Source organism: Cyclospora cayetanensis, unplaced genomic scaffold (assembly GCF_002999335.1).
Source record: "Cyclospora cayetanensis isolate NF1_C8 unplaced genomic scaffold, CcayRef3 CcayRef3_contig_276, whole genome shotgun sequence".
Taxonomy (NCBI): Eukaryota; Apicomplexa; class Conoidasida; order Eucoccidiorida; family Eimeriidae; genus Cyclospora; species Cyclospora cayetanensis.
In genome coordinates this window covers 19,532-35,545 of record NW_020312232.1, presented here as the reverse complement: position 1 = coordinate 35,545, position 16,014 = coordinate 19,532, and the positions used below count along the sequence as shown (strand labels likewise).

General features: G+C 52.2%; 2 protein-coding genes across 2 annotated transcripts; one reads left to right on the top strand and one right to left on the bottom strand.

The window, feature by feature from the left end:
* Positions 1-6,316: 6,316 nt before the first annotated feature.
* LOC34622811 (suppressor protein SRP40) lies at positions 6,317-8,268 on the bottom strand. The gene is made up of 5 exons (XM_026338558.1): positions 7,728-8,268; positions 7,164-7,590; positions 6,880-7,040; positions 6,573-6,763; positions 6,317-6,388 (listed from the first exon to the last, which is right to left on the bottom strand). Exons 1-5 carry the CDS (start codon positions 8,266-8,268, stop codon positions 6,317-6,319), a joined length of 1,392 nt encoding a protein of 463 aa, XP_026194343.1.
* Positions 8,269-9,365: 1,097 nt separating this feature from the next.
* Positions 9,366-10,483, top strand: LOC34622812. Its single transcript, XM_026338557.1, has 4 exons — positions 9,366-9,479; positions 9,626-9,686; positions 9,929-10,177; positions 10,344-10,483. Exons 1-4 carry the CDS (start codon positions 9,366-9,368, stop codon positions 10,481-10,483), a joined length of 564 nt encoding a protein of 187 aa, XP_026194342.1.
* The last annotated feature ends 5,531 nt before the right edge of the window (positions 10,484-16,014 follow it).

Below are 16,014 nucleotides of genomic sequence, written 5' to 3'. Positions count from 1 at the left end.
TCGCAGTTTCACCGTATAAAAGCTTATACTTAGACATGCATGGCTTAATCTTTGAGACAAGCATATGACTACTGGCAGGATCAACCAGGTTGCTATCGTTTTCCTCTCGCCGCCTGTGGCGTGTGTGCCCTTCTCGTCTGCACGTGCGCAGCCAAACGCATTGCTCCAACCAGAAAAATCTGGATGAACGAAACAACCGTCCGTCCACAGCGCACACACAAACACTAAGAAAGCACAAAACGCCACACGCACGGCTTGAGAGAAACCATGTCTATTGTGTCGTCAAACTCGAGGACTCTTCATGCGACAAACTAACAATGCTGCCTTTGACCACACAGCCTTGCTATAGTATTGCCGTCTAAAAAGCCTCCAACAACACACTAGCCTCAGACCAACAACTGCTCTGCACTCTCTCTCTTCACATACCCAGCGCCTCATCTCACACCCAACATATTGCCCTCACACTAGCACGTTTCTCCAGGTGACATTGCAGACATCCCTGCAGCCACTGAAGAAGTGCCGTGTTGCAAGAGAGCAAGTCGGAACACGAGAGGGGAACAAGTATGATTGAGATTGTACGCACAGCAGCAGCTGCTGCTCCTTCCACATGGCACCTTCACCACTACAGGCCTAACACACTGCTCGCTTTCCTACCTCGCAAAAACACCCAGACGAACTAGCACCAAGCTCTACATCCACAACACACGCCCACTCGCCTGTGTCCTCTCGGTCTGCTACTCGTCTAGCCTGCTCGGTAGCGAACAGCCAGCACCTTGCGCGCCAACACTCTCTAGTCTACAACTCGAAAGTGCCAGTCGCGCCCTTCGCTTCAAAAATCGTTATCATAGCTCTTTGCAAAGCATACCAACACAACACCAACAACCCGGCCAAACCTTCGGCCTCGTGCTCGATAAGCTGCACCGCACAAGTGCTGCACATGCTTTCGATCAGTTCTCTGCTGCAACAAACCAACCGCTCCTCTAGTCAACAAGCCTCTCTGACGAACAGGTGAAGCCTCCAGACTAGCAGGATCAATTGTCTCATAGCTTTCACATGCCCATTCTCTTCGACACCACCTTGTTGTTGCTTGCCAGTGTGCCCCCTACCACAGCACAAGTTGCGGAGGCAACTCGCAAACATGCCTCCGCTTAGGGTTGCCCTTCCTACGTAGCACCGTCGGCGAGGCAACCCGTTCGACGGTAGTACCCACAGCCGCGCTTCTGCGGCGCTCGATGTGGCAATAGTTTGATACTGTTGCCCCGTTACATACTTTTTCGCCCTTGGCAGAACCTGCAATTTGGCACGCGTATTGACTTTTGGTCTGTTTTTACCAAAAGAGACACTCGCCGTCCTGCGTTCGCAACATACTCTCTATTTAGGGGACGGAGAGAGCATCGTACTTTGCAAAGACTGGGCAAAGAGCCAGACTTGAGGTTTCTGGGGTACAAGTACTGCTGCCGACCATCTACCTCGATTTATCTACTGCACAGCAGAATCTAGATGCGCTACTAGGCACAACAATAGGGCTCATCTATGTAGCGCCCTCCATATGTATTTATAATGAAAGCTCTGGGCGGAAGCTAAAGATCGGAATATGGCTGGCCGGAGCTTTGGGCAGCGGAAGTGGGAATCGTTGCCTCGAAGGCTTAAGCGTTCGAATAGCGCACCAAACTGCTGTGGTAAGACTAACTAGTATTGTTGATGGCAAAGTCAATTTTAGCAAGTATTTAAAACTTTATACTGTGGAATTAAGGCTCACTTTTACAAACTGCGCTGCAAAGCCGGACGGTGACATTGACACTCATCCGCCACACGCATGGCACTACTAAACCGAAATTCACGCCATCCATCCAGAGCTTCTTTCAGTTGTGCCTTTAAGTATGATCATGTTGCTACTATTTTTTCTCGCAGGCCCGCTTCAGTGCTTTTCCGCAGAGCACGCCGGTCGGTTCCCGGTGGTTCATGTTGTGTCAGCACTGGGTCGAAGTTTATGACTCCACACACGAAGGAATAGGGCATATCTGGAAGCTCTATTTACTGAGCCCCCTTTTTCACGCCGCCAACAGCAGCACTAATGCTGCAAAGACTGAGGGCTGTGGGCCCCGGGTCTCTCTATCGCTTCGAGCATGCTCGCAGCTAACTGGAAGTTACGTTAGCCAAGCACGAGTGCCAGTCAATATTCTACATATATACCATCTCATCGTTGCCACCCATCAGGATCTTCCTTTGCTGCTTATGCGGAGAGTGCTGATCACACGAAGCTCGCAGCTATGCCAAAAACGCAATTCTGTAGGAGTTCATTGTACAGCATCACCTGAGGTGTTAATATAAGGATGCTTAATTCCAGGCTCAATGCCGACTTAATGGAGGCAATTAATTTTTTGGTCAAAAGAAGGATTCTTTTCGCCTTCCCTCGATCCACTGTATTTCCTACACAAGGGCAGAGGGACAGCCAGGGTGCGCGTAGCCGCACCCTCAAAGGACTCAGAGCGTTCAACGCTAGCTTCACATAGCATCTAGCCTACACCCACACAGCGCTGCGTCCTTCCGCATTGAACCAGCAGTACTCTGCAACATACAAGATGCAAGAATAGACTTACCGATTTACCGTGTTGACCTACAAATTATCTAGGAATTTACTGATGTAGTAGAGCGTTTAAAGTGTACCTTAGCCTTCAATAATTACTATGGTCCGCTGATGATGATGCAGCTCTCTGTGAGCATGCTTGTCCTGTTGTGGCCCAACTTCAACTTCGTATAAAGAGCATTCTTCAGGATTCGATATAAAGAGCAAGAAGTGGCTCACAGAGCTCGCAAAACAAGACAGACCACATTGTGCAGCATTAAGGTCTACATACAGTCAACGGGGCCACCTCATTTCAAGCCATTGCTCATACCAGCACAAGTATACAGTTTATCGGGCTCAGCAATGCCGTTGCAAGCCTCCTCATTGCTACTGCTAGATTTTGCTTTGAACTTTCGCTCCCCGGCGTAAGCTCCCTTGAGGTCCGTAGAATAATTTGGGTTTGTTTTCGTTTTCTCGTCCATGGGGAAATATGTTGCCTTACCTGCGGATTGCGTGTAGCCTGTGAAGTGAGGGTTGTCCTTCACCTTTAATGGATATTGCCGAAACGAAAGGCGACTAGTATGTCGATGGCCAGGGCTGCTAATCAGCCCCATGCCCGACCCCACTCGGCAACCTCGGACCTTGGAGATGATAAGCAGCAGCAGAGAAGCTTGGAGCAAGACCGAACAGTCGCAGCACGGTCCAATTGGTGCTGCATTGCGGGGACTCCGCAGCAATCTCTTCGATTTATAATGGCTTAGCTACGGAATCTACACAGAACACAGTGCATTCAATAATTTGAACGACAGTTTACCGCAGCCTGCTTAAACATGACTTCAAAAATAATTCAGATGCCCGCAAAGCGCCCTACCCTTCATGCCTTTTAGCAACAAATGCTTTTGCTGCTTCCACGATTGGAGTATTCAGCTGCCTGTCATGACCTCTTTGCGAACGTCTCAGTCCAAGACACTGCAGCAACGGCGAGTGCATCGACTGTGGCGTGCTGCTGTACCCCTCAACAGCAAATGACCAGAGACAAAGTATATGAACTTTCCTGGTGAAGCATCTCCGTCTGATTCCTGAAGGAACAAGCACTTGGTAGTGTACCATGCGCAGTTCCCTTGCACTCAGAAACATTCTATCAAATCTTATTGTAGGAGTACCATTCGCTTGCCTCGTAGCCCCTAGCCCTTAATTCTGCATTAGGGATGACTCCACAGCAAAGCTACTTTAACATTAAAATATGTACAACGATTGGGCTTTGTTCTTGAAGCAGGTGGTGGAGCCCAGAAAGTAGAGTTGGGTTCAGCATGTGCCTGCATACTGAGGGTCTTCAGGCAACAGAGGTAGATGACAGTCAGAAGGGCACATCGACAATTCACAGCTCTGAGCTGACGTCTCGTTTATTGTGTAAGAGCAGTGCCACCAGAGTCGACCCTTCTACTTATCTTAAAAGCATCTGCAGATAGAGGCTCTGTAGAGAACATCTTTTTAAGCACCGCAGATCTTTGAGCAAAGTGGAGTACTGCTGGGCAACTTGCTATAGCACCATCAGAGGCGGACAACCATTCAACCACATGATGCATTTTTGAAAAATATGGGGATTGTGTCGCAAGGTCTCTTATCGTGCTTCCCTGTCTGCTTGGCTGCATCAAGTCACACTGGCGAGTTAGTAGCAGGATGGACAGAAAGAGGGAAGACACAAAGCTAATAATATGCACGAAATGAGGGGGAAGAAAGCATTTATTCAACAAGTGTGCAATACTAGGCGCAAGTAAGAGGAAAAGGGTGCTCTTGATTTGCAAAGTGCTCGGAAGTCGCAAGTCAACAACATACCCCCACCACGAAAACCACAAAGCACTCGACCAAAAACCGTGAAGGGACGCTGTGTTCTGTTACATTAAGATTTAACCTTGCTTACGTGGAACTTGGGAGACACACAAAACAGCTAAAGGAATTTCACCTCGACAACTTCACTACTTGTTATGATTGGGCACGTCCGCACAACTGCTAGGATTTTGGCGTACGCATGCCTCCATTGGGTGCAAACAGGAACAAATTGATCAAGCGTGCATCTGCTTGTGTTCTGCTCGTGTTGTTTTGGCGCAAACAGTGGCGGGGGAATTGAGGTCCGCCCAGCGCTTTCCCGTACACAAGCGGGCGCGTGTGGGAGCCGATCAGCCCGATACCATCGTGCCCCCGCAACCCAAACAGGATTCATCACTACATTTCCTTGCTACTCCCAGCCATTTATATGTATAAATATATATATATATACATGTGCAACTGTGCCTTGCATTTCTTGCTTACATAGTCAATGCTCCAACTTCTGCGACTAACGTCTCATCTGCATAGCATACTACATACCCACTTTATGGAAGCAAAGAAGCGTTTCAACGAAAAGCTGTCTTTTTTAAGCTCCGCCCGTCTCGTACACTTTTTGACGTAAGATAAGAGGGACAATTAAAGCGCGCGCAGCCTTACCCTCGGAGCACTACGAGCACTCATAGCCGGTTGCACATTGTATTTAGCTCACACGCACGCATTATTGTCTTCCCGTATTGAGCTACCACTGCTGTGCTCAACGTAAGGTGTATGAACAAAAAAAACCAATTGATGAATTACCTACATACTCTCTAGGAAATAAAACAGCTCAGTAGAAGGTGCCTCAGTGGAGCTTAGCTATGGGCAAGCATTGCATACTCACAGCCGTGAAGTACAAGGATTGTCTGGATTTGAATATCTTTGTTTCACTCTTCGTCTGCCGGCTCTGCCTTCACGGAACCATGAAAGTGCGGCCAGTCAGTTAGTATATGCGTTACACTGCCCCCGTTACTGGGGTCACCTGGCATTAACCTGTCTCCCTTTTGGACTTGGGGCAAAAAAGAATATAGTGTGGAATGAGGGGGAACTAGCGGGTTTTAAGGCTGGTTACCCTGCTGTCGGTATAATATCCGCAAATGTTACGGGTGCTCCGTTTACTGAAATGTTCCTGATTTGCTAGCTAAAGTACTCTATTGCTTCGTATGCATTGATAACGATCCAGGGACGATTGGCTGCACGCGGTGAGCTGAACTTTACGAAGAAACATGACTGTGTAAGAACATTCTCTTATTTTTCGGTTGGGGAGAATCAATGCCTACACAACAAAGCACTTCCTTCGCGATTTCATATCTGTATGCCGTGGTGAAAGCTTTGCTGAAAGAGTAGAGTGCATATGACAAACCTCATCGGGGTGCCATATAGTTTTTAGCTATTGATGGAAATGCTTGAAGCTGCATTACCCTTGAACAGAGTGCCGGAGTATGTAAACTGACCTGATCTTGTGCGATGTTCAATCGCAGGTGAATGAGCAGGAACATACATACAAGCACGTATACGTCTAGATTTCCGACTATGCTGTAGCTTGCTGAAAGACAGCGGCAACAGAGCAGCGTGATGTGACAACGGATGGGCTTAAGTGACGGAATGACTTGACACTACCCGATAGGCCTCACAAAGAAATGCCCGGACAATTGAGGCTATTGGCCTTCATTGCGCGTACTTCACTTCTCCTTTTGTGATAAGGCACACAGCGTAGTACAAGTGTTTTTGCCTGCTGCTAAAGAGATGTCTGTCGTACAGATATGGCGAAGGAAACAGATATCGCACAAAAACTCCTTGCGATGGAGCGCTGTCACGCCACACTAACCCTAGTGCCACCGTCTATATTCCTGCTGGGCTCGGCCAGCTACCCTTTGGGTTATGCCACTAGGCGCGGCCCTTGGCTGCGTCCATTCGCCTTTGCATTTGCTTCAACTCGGACTCAACCTCTTCCAGTTCCTGGAAGCGCAGCGCAGCTTAACACACAAATTCGCCATCAAGCTCCACTCCAGTATCTTGAAGAGACTGACAACCCAGGAGAAGAAGCAAATTTAAAAGATGTGTTGCAAGTGGAGAAAACGGGGACGTGAGGAGGTTGGCAGCACAGAAGAGATCCACATCCAGTGTGGTAACGCTTGCCCACCGATTGCAGCGCACGCTCAATGGAGGTCTCCTCAAACGCCGAGGACTGTAAAGCGGCCATTTGGCCCTTGATAGCCTTAGCAATAAGCTGAAGCAACTCAAGCTCCGAGAGCTGCTTCACATTCCTGTAGCACGGACGACCTTCCTGGGGGCGCAAGTCAATCGCATTGCCGTTTGGGTCCCTGAACACACCTAACACGGAGGCAACACAGAAAAGCCCAAGGAGCAATCACCGCTCGACTTTGTCATTTGCCCTCCATGATGATGCGTGCAGCTGCACAACCAGCTAGAAGGAACAAGAGTCATACCTGGAAAGGCAGATATCTGGTAGACTTTTGTATATCCGCCCTTGTCAACGTCGTCTAGATCTTCGTACTCTTCAAGAGAAACCCACTTCAGCTTTCGCTTCTCCAGCTCCTTCGAATAGTCAAAATCCTCTGGAGGCCACTGCGGCCAGGCGTACCACCATCTGCAGCAAAAACCCCGGACAGTCAAACATGTGCAGTTCAACGTGCTACTGCAGTGCTTGAAACGGCCAAGGCTGACACCTCCCCTGTGTCATGGACGGAATTGACCGCTGCCTGCTTCTTACCGCCTCAGGAACTGAGCTACAAGTCTGTCCTTAGAGTTTCTCTTTTTTGGGTCGAAGGCCCCCATGCTTATTTCGTTTTCTTGTCCGTCCTCGTCGCTGTCTCCATTGTCCCCGCCTTTTCTTACAGTTGCAGGCTGACGAGCACTTCGCAGCTTTACTTGGCCTGTCTTTGTATGCTTAGCCCTGGCAACGTCTTTTTTAACTGCTGGCTTCTTACTACCAGAAGACGCCCGCGATTTGGGCCTGCTGGTGGAACGCGTATCAGACTCCTCTCCACTGCTACTGTCGCTGCTGCTGCTGTCGCTGCTGCTGTCGCTGCTGCTGTCGTTGCTGCTGTCGCTGCCGCTCCCGCTGCTGTTGCTGCTGTCGCTCCCACTACTGCTACTTTCCCTGCTGCTTCCGCTACCACTGGAGCGCCTACTCGGTGCTGCACGCATGCTCAGAGCACAGAGGCACCCCCGATACACTCTGTCGACTTCCTAAACCAACAGGACACACCTACAGCGCGCGTCGAGCAGAAACACAGTCCTAAACGCAAAGCCCTGTCGGCCGACATGGCGCTACCTGGAAGTGTGCGTTTAACCGGCTGCGCCGGGACCTTCGCCGCTCCGCTTTGTGGTTTTGGGGGCTTAGAGCCCCCAGCAGGAGCTGACGCAGACTGAGGACAAGACGCAATATGCATTTTACCCAAGACCACCTCGTCGTCTGAGCTGTCGGAGACCAGCCTGCTCTTCTTCGTCCCTCTGGGCCTCATGGGGGAGTCGTCATCGCTGTCCAGTAAGCGCCGCCGCCCCGTGGCTCCTGCCACTCCCGAAGTCGCAGAGGCAGACTCCTCAAGCCGTGCACCAGGCGAAGACATAAGACCGCTAGATGCGATGCTTCCTCCTTTCACCTCTGCCCTTATGGGTGGATCGGCTGGCGGCGGCGCTTGATCTGGCCGAGAATTCCCCCCCAATGAACCACCTGTGTGAACGCTTGATGGGACCCCTGAGGATGGAGCCAGCGCTGCAGCACCCAGGTGTTCACCCGGTGTGCTGGCACGGGGTCTGATAATCTCATTTTTCGCCTGAGCCCCAAGCAACACACTCTGCGAGTGCACACCCATGGATCCCTGGACAGCGTGAAAAGCGACCGTAGGCAGCAGGAACTGAAAGTTTCTGCTGCCTCTGCAAAGGCAGACGGTGGCAACGCACTGTCCTGCGCCGGCCCCGCCTCGTGGCTGCTGTTTTGCCCGGCTGCGGTCTGAGGCCACCCACGCTAATTATGCATAGAAAAGAAGGCAGCCTTCATCGTCAGGGGGAAGCAGTTCCAGGCCTACCTCCATTATTAGATGCAGAAATGAGGGCCTACGCGCAAGCTAGCGTAATCTGGGGAAGGGGTGTAGGGGTCCACTGTGCGAGCTGGAGCAGCACGTGGGGCTAGTGGCAGGGGTGGAGTGCACAGAGAAAGCTGGCAACAGTCTTCTGAACGTGGCAGAGGGACGCTGTACAACAATGCGGTGGTGAGGGCTATGCTGCGTGCGTCCAAGGAGGGAACCAGCGGTGTCCTCGCCAACCTTGTGAGACCCAGACACGGCAACCACGCCAACTCGCTCCCGCGGGAGCAGACCAATAGACTAGAAACGAGATTCAAATGGAGAATACTATGTAAGGGCGACTGGTACCAGTTACGGCTTGGGGTAAAAAAGTGCATGGATCTAGTGATCTAGCGGCCCTCCAGCGCTGGTGCTGGCCTACAATTATTGTGGGAGAGCGACAAGGGGGAGAGAAAGAAAGGTGCTTTGACGCCACGGGGAAAATAAAAATGGCGGCCAAAAATGACCCACGGCCTGGAGCCTAAAATGTAAGCTCTACAGAGGAGCCCTGCATGCCATGCCTGGCGGGTGATGTGCACGCCGCACTTTGCCGCCTGGTTACTTGATCATTCAGAAATCTCAAGCAGCCGGTTCCCTCTTGTTGTGATCGAACAGCAGCTGTTTCATGGATTTCCCATAGCTGCTAGTCTCTCGATGCGAAGTAACCCCAGGCGGCAGCCACCACAGCCACATGCGGCCTAGTGAACGATTGCCTCCCCCAAACGGAATTTCCTGAGCTGTGGAGAGGTCATCGCGGCATGCCGTGGGGCATGCGCTGGCCTCACACGTATAACTGGGCAGGCATTAAATCGCTCCCACACTTCCCAATTCAATTGAGGCATCCTACCATGGCAGATGGGAGGGCGGCACCACAGGCATGCGAGCAAAGGGCCTGCCTCGACTACGGTGATTTGGAGGATGGCGAATGCTGGATGCCGTTTCACCGATCGGCTCCTGATACTGTGCGCTTTAGTATAAACAGGAAAGCAGAGTTTCTAGGGAGGCTCGGGTGGCCATTGCACCAAAATTATGCTTCCGGAGGCCAGTCCATTGAACGAACACATGCTAACCCTTTCCTTTCGCGCTTTGACTGTTACATTTGCTACAGGCTAATGGCGAGGCGGGGTGGGACCTCGGCGGATTCGTCTCCCCATTCCAGTGCGTCCTCGGCCTACCCTACACTTGAAGGCAGGTGTTGTGCCGCGCGTGGAAGAGTGGCGGGAAGGTGCTTGGCAGGATCATTACACTGTTCATGGTGCACAGTTGCTGCCTTGCCTTGTGAACAATGAATGCTCAGGGTCACTCCAGTCGTAAGCGATTCTGCTTGGCGAAGCTGCGCTCAGGGGATCCAAGTCGGCTGGTCCGCCCTGTAATTGTAAGCAGCTGCTTATGCTTTAAATGTTCGCTACAGGAAAAGATCCAGGTGATTGCCAGGGCACTCGAACTTACGGAGAAGGATGTTGTTTACGAGTGAGTCCTCACGCGCAGGTTGCTACGACCACTGGAACAAATTCAACGCCAGGCGTTCAATTGAAGATCCTACATGGTTCTACATCAGTGCTGGTCAAGTGTAGCTTTTTGCGAGTAAGGTGTTTTTGCAGTCTTGGATGCGGCGATGGGCGCTTTGTCATTGAGTGCTGCCGCTTGGCAAACTGCAATGGTGAGCCTCTTACCTCAGGTAGCACGTTACCTACCTTCCTGTGGCGCATATGCCCGCGTAGCTTCTTTTCGGTGATTGAGTGCAAAGTATCACCGATGTGTCAGTCCAACGCTCGGCCATCCGCAGCTATTCGAGCGCAAGTTGTTTCTCAATGCAAGTGGTGTAGGCGTTGGGCTGGATCTAGACGAAAAGCTTGTTGCCAAGGCGCAACGGAACGCTGCTGCTGCGGGGACTATTCGCGCCGAGTTTTTCCAAGGGAATTTTCTCGATCCGCATCTTGACTTATCGCGTGCAACTGTCATGTAGGTAGGATCCCTGGTGCAGTTGGGGTAGGTCAGTGGTCTGCTGTACTCTGGGATACATGTGCACTCCATACCCCGCTTAGCTCAGGAGTCCGCATGCGCCAAACGACGGGATATTGCTGCCCACTGTGTATTGCGCCTTTCAGTTTCGTTTACCTGCTCCCAGAGGCACTCAGGCTACTGGCACCTCGTCTTGAAGAGCTGCTCCGGTCCTCGCCTTCCTTGAGGTCAATAGTTTCCCTATGGTGGCCCCTCTACGCCACAGAAGTGTCTGTGCATGACTCAGAGCAGAGGATTTTCCTGTATCGGGCTAACGACCTTCGCAGACAAGCCAAAATTGCAGCCAAGCCAGATACCCCTGGCAGCAAACAAGCTGCAACAACCGCCCTTGCAGAGACAGTGCCTTGCTGCCAGCCGAAGGACAGCAGCCACTCCGATTCCTAGTACACGCAGTGGCATTTTCATGCTTTATGTGGGAGTAACGAATCCAGAAAGCGCAGAGGCGTACACACGGGGTCAGCCTGCTGCGCTTATGTAGAATCAAGTCTCTTTCTGGTCTGCACTTGCCTGCCACATCGTTGATCACAGTAACAGCTCGAAAGGTAATGCGCCCGTTTAAAGTTGCTGCTCTTTCGCCCAGGTGCATGTGGACAGGCGGTGACGTCACTTTTAGTGCTCGTATTGAAACGGAGGTGTTGCTTAGCTTCTTTAGGCTGCAACGCTCCCACGATGCGTGCAGCTCCTTTAAATTCTACCCTGTACCTTGGGAAGTACACCGTGGCTTCTGAGTGAATGCATGAACTAGTCTCCGGATCTGGATGGATGCCTGGCACCTACGTACAATGCATCCTAGTGGTGCAAGCACTCAATAGCTCCCTTCTAGCTGCAATAGCATCCCGGCGTTGACTGCCTTAGTAAACCCGAGGTACTCGCCTCCACTACCGTCTGCTATTTTTTATATACAATGCCGAGGAAGCCTGCAGCTGTGTATCGTCTATTTTGGGTTCTACTTCTCCCCTCTGTATCCACTGCTCATATACGTGGGGCTCGCGGTGTCTTTTGTTGATTGCTTGCTCATCCTCGGTGCGCCTTAAAAATCCCAGAAGACTCCCTTTGGGAGCCCCGAACGATAGGTGCAGCACTTCTTGAGTTTTCCTCCTACCTGTTTATCCAGCACCTCAGGTCTGTATGCTTTGGAAGGCTTTACGTGGCTGCATGGTTGCCTGCTTCTTTTGGTACTTTATACTGCTTCTTCCACTCGAATGCTGTAGTTCCCATTCAAGGTTTCAGTGCGAGTCATCTTCCTGTTTGTGAATCGTGGCGATTTTTTCTTCTCAATCGCCAAACCACCATTCGCGCTTTACAAAAACTTGGCATCCTGGATCATTTGCTGTATGCGTAAAACCCGGGGGCAGGCTTAGAAAGGATTAGTTATATCTTGTACCTGGTTGTCTCACCCAGTCAGTAGTCCATCGCACTCGAGTCCTCCCAGCATGGAGGAGCCGGGGACATGCTGCGTGTTCAGGCTCTATAAGTGCTTATCTTCCCCAGCTGGACTGTGGTTGATTTTCGGCTCTGCATTTTCTGTACACATTCGTGGCATTCACGCGCATGCCGAGACCGAAGTCCGTTGTAAGTTTTCTCATTTTACTTCATGTGCATCAAGGGCGAGCTAAGTCTAAATGGGCTAAAACCACTTTTAGGGCTTCTTCGTACTACAATTCTGCCCGATTGGCGTAAGACCTGCCTCACTGCATAGGCAGATGATACACAACAAGGGTTCGCTGCTAGCTGGCGAACAAAAGCTCAGTGGAGCCGAAGGATGCTTAGAGTCCAGTAATCTGACCACTGTGGAAGCCGTCTATGGCATAGGAAGCCGTAGCCTCTGAGGTTGATGGCACTCCTATTTCTGAATAAGCGTAGGGGCTGTCCAGCACGACGATTCTCTTAGTGCCCCTATCGGTTGCCGGAGGCTTTCTCGGAAAATTCATGAAATCCTTGGATTTTTTGGAAGCAGCACCTACGAGATCGTATGATCCCTTCTATTTTAGACCTTTAGGCCTCTCAGTACTAACATTGAGGCATACAGCAGCTGGCCACCGAAGGAAAAAGCCGACGTATCCGCGTGTGCAAACACATTGACCCCGGCATTTTCACAAAGTGCAGGCACACTCAATGGACGCTTCTAAACATAAGTTATGGAAGGAGCTCTTCGTGCAGCTGCGGGCCAGTGCAAACCACGTCAATACAGCTGTCATAGCTTTAGTTTTGCAGCAGTACACTCGTATCCCGAGGTGCACACGCATCTGATCATGGTGCTACTGCAGCAGATGCATTCCTAGTTGTTGAATCTGTTAGCGCTGCCATTCCCGTTACTCCTGTTGCTGCTGCAGCTCCTTTATTGCAGTGGAAGCTCATGTCATGTCTTGGTCACGGTGCATTAAACAGCAGTCGGTGTCACATTCTCAGTCTTGTGCGTGTGCACTCCTAATGACCGAATGGCAGTTTTTACAGACCCCAGCAGAACACTAAGGACAGCTGCTGTATTCGGGAGGGAAGCAGCAACAGAGGCTCCTTTCTCAGCAATATATGCCAGCTTAATTTTTGCTGTTGGCTCCTATATCTGATGCTAGCAAACCAGCAGGGCCAGTGAGGCTGCGCTTTTTCCAGCAGCGATTCTAAAGGAGATCTAACCTCATTAATCAGTGGTCTCTGTGTTTGGGCCTAGATGCCGCGCCATAAAGCGAGGCATCATCTTAGGTTCAGCGTTGTTGGCCCTTACAGAAGTCAAGGCCACCCAGTGTGTACTTCCTACTGGGTCGACTGGCCACGGAACAGGGCGCCGGCAGTACGCGGGTGCATACAAGAAGCCCTTTCGACCCTTATTAGACAGAGAGCCACGGCTGGCCACAGAAGGTGGCCTCTGACTGGGGCAGAGCAGATCCCAAGAGCAAGGCCTTGTCCTTCTTTAGCGCGGTGCTGAGGACGCTGTGACCAGCGCAGTCAGCAGATCCTGACGAAGAAAAACGGCTTGCGTCCACAGTCTCCCAGCAGCCGCAGCAGTACTGCGGCTACTGCCTTTGCTCGTGCCGCTACGAGTGACCAATGCTTTGCTATTAACAGACTATCCATTGCAGCAGCGTCTGTATCCAGGTGCGCAGCGCTGCTGTTGAAAGCCGTATATTTAACCAAAACATCCATTATGTTTATGATGTTGCTGCAACTGTGCACGCCTCTCCTTTGTTGTGCGGGTTGCAGCCGCCTCCCCAAAGGTGCGCTGTTTCCCGACTAACATGTGTGGCTACCAGCTAAGAAGGAAACTCCGCACGCTTGAGAGGAGGTACGACACCATGGCGATTTGCGCGCTAGTCAAAGATTACCACGCAGTAACTGCCGCAGCAGCCCCTGCTACCGCTACTACAACTCGAGCTCACGCCGACCTGCGGCTGAACCGTAGAGCCCTCGAGACTATTCTTTCCCTTTGCAGTGCCATAGAAAACCTGTATACGTGTCCACATGCTGGTGCTGCGTGAGCCGCTCTCATACACCGCTTGCTGTTGTAGCTGCGGGTACTGTTGCGGCCGTCTGGGGGTTCTGTGTGACGCTACGGAAAGGTGTGGGGACGGTCCCGTAGAGCCGAACTACACACCGCCAAGATGCTCTGGCAGCTGCTGCACCGGTTTTTGTTGCTGGTGCTGCATGGGCCGATTAATTCGTTGCTGCATGCAGTGAAACCGAGCAGCATGGGCGCAGAAGGCCTCCCACAGAGCCTCACTCCGCCTCTCAAGTGAGTGTCGTGCAGTTAGAAAGGCATAGACAGAGGCCCCTAGGGCCTCCGACCTCATAGAAGCCCACGCAGGGGCTTCTACACAGACCAGGACTTGCTGGGCCGTTGTCAGCTGCTGTTGAAGTGGATGCAGCAGCAGCTTTTGCTGCTGCAAGCGCTGCTGCTGCTCGCCCACCTGAGCTGCTTTATCTTTCCACCGCAGATGTGTCTGCAGCCAATACCCACGTGGGGAGCGCCGCAGAGCAGCTAGTTCAACCTGAAGCTTGGCTGTTGCCGCTTCCAGCTGCTGCTGTTGCTGCTGAAGCTGCTCCACATGAGTAAAGGCCTGCAGCATGCATTCGCAGTCTTCGATCCCTCGGTTCACAGCAGCAAGTAAAAGGTCCACGTGCTGTTCCTGAGACTGTCGCTGCCCCAACAAACCACAGAAAAAAAATGCAGACGACAAGTCCTGCAGAGCTTCGCCACCTGAAATCATGAAACTGTGCTGCCGCTGTTGCGGCGACTGCTGTTGCTTCTGTTGAGGGACGGTAGAGGAGTCAGCCGCAAAGGCGATGCCTGCTACCCCGTCGTTTTTGTGAGCTTGCTGCTGTTGCGCCGGCTGATGAGCCCTGACAGGACCGCTTAAGGCCTCCAGGCCCCTAGTGTCAGCCTGCAGCAGCAGTTTCTGCTGCTCTGGAATTGGCTGAGGCTCAGTCTCTGCTGCAGCTGCATGAGCACTGCCGCTCCTGCCGCGATTACGCTGCTCCTCCTGCTGTTTCTGTTGTGGTGACAAGGGGCCATGTAGCTGCCCAAGGGGGTCTGACAGTTTGTGATCCAGAAGTGCAGCTTGTAGCGCCTCAATGCTCAGCTGCTGTTCCTGCTGCAGCTTGCAGATGTGTCTGAGGTGCTGCTGGAGCACCAGGAGAAACTGCAAGTGATGGGTCACCAAGCTTTTGCTTGCAGCCATACGAGAGCCACCATCTGCAGGAGCGGCTAGAGCTGCAGAGCTCGAGTGCCAACACATTGAGGGGGATGCACCTGCTGGTAATCCTCCCGCTGACTGCCCACTCCCCGCAGACGCGTCCGCAACCCCAGCAGCAACCGCATCTAGCTCCTCCCCAAACGCGCGCCGATACTCTGTAAGCTGCTCTTCGATTCGCTGCAGACCAGTCATGTGTTGTCTCCGCTGCTTTAGGGCTTCCAGAGAGAAAGCGCCATCCGAGCTGCTGCCGCCGGTAATCTCGCCGCTGTTGCAAGGGGAGACCTCTAGCCACGCTCTCACGAGGCCGCACCTGGCGAGGTGAGGCCTGTTGAGGATTCGCGTGAGAAATATACACAGACCTTGTCTTCTCTCTGCCGCTGCCTCTGCGTCGTCTCTGCTGCCAAGCCCCAGACGCTTGGGCAAGGGGGGAACGAAGGCTCCTGGTAGCAATTGCTGCAGCTGCTGTTGCAGCCACAGAAAATCCGTGTGTCTGCGTCTCACGGCAAACGAGCCCACTCCCTCGGCCGTGCCCGTGACAGTGTATAAAACAGAGCGAGACCAGAGAGCAGAGCCGACAACCAGCAGGCTGCTGCTGCTGTTGGTGCTGCTGCTCGCCTCCGCTACGCGCAACTCGATGCGCCGCCTCATGCGCTCAGAGGGGCAGGTACCGCCCCAAAAAGACCGCTTCAACAGCTCGTTCAGAACGTCGCCACAGCAGCAGCAGCAGCAGTCTGCACACAGCTTTTGAGGCGCTGCGACGCTGCTGGCACTGTGCGTATTGCTGCTA

Coding starts and splice junctions, on each gene's coding strand:
- LOC34622812 (XM_026338557.1), top strand. CDS start 9,366: ATGGCAGATGGGAGGGCGGCACCACAGGCATGCGAGCAAAGGGCCTGC. Junction 9,687..9,928: donor CCCATTCCAGTGCGTCCTCG/GCCTACCCTACA, acceptor TGTTCGCTACAG/GAAAAGATCCAGGTGATTGC. Junction 10,178..10,343: donor CCGCTTGGCAAACTGCAATG/GTGAGCCTCTTA, acceptor CAAGTGGTGTAG/GCGTTGGGCTGGATCTAGAC.
- LOC34622811 (XM_026338558.1), bottom strand. CDS start 8,268: ATGGGTGTGCACTCGCAGAGTGTGTTGCTTGGGGCTCAGGCGAAAAAT. Junction 7,591..7,727: donor GGTTAAACGCACACTTCCAG/GTAGCGCCATGT, acceptor GCATGCGTGCAG/CACCGAGTAGGCGCTCCAGT. Junction 6,389..6,572: donor TTGAGCGTGCGCTGCAATCG/GTGGGCAAGCGT, acceptor CTGCGCTTCCAG/GAACTGGAAGAGGTTGAGTC.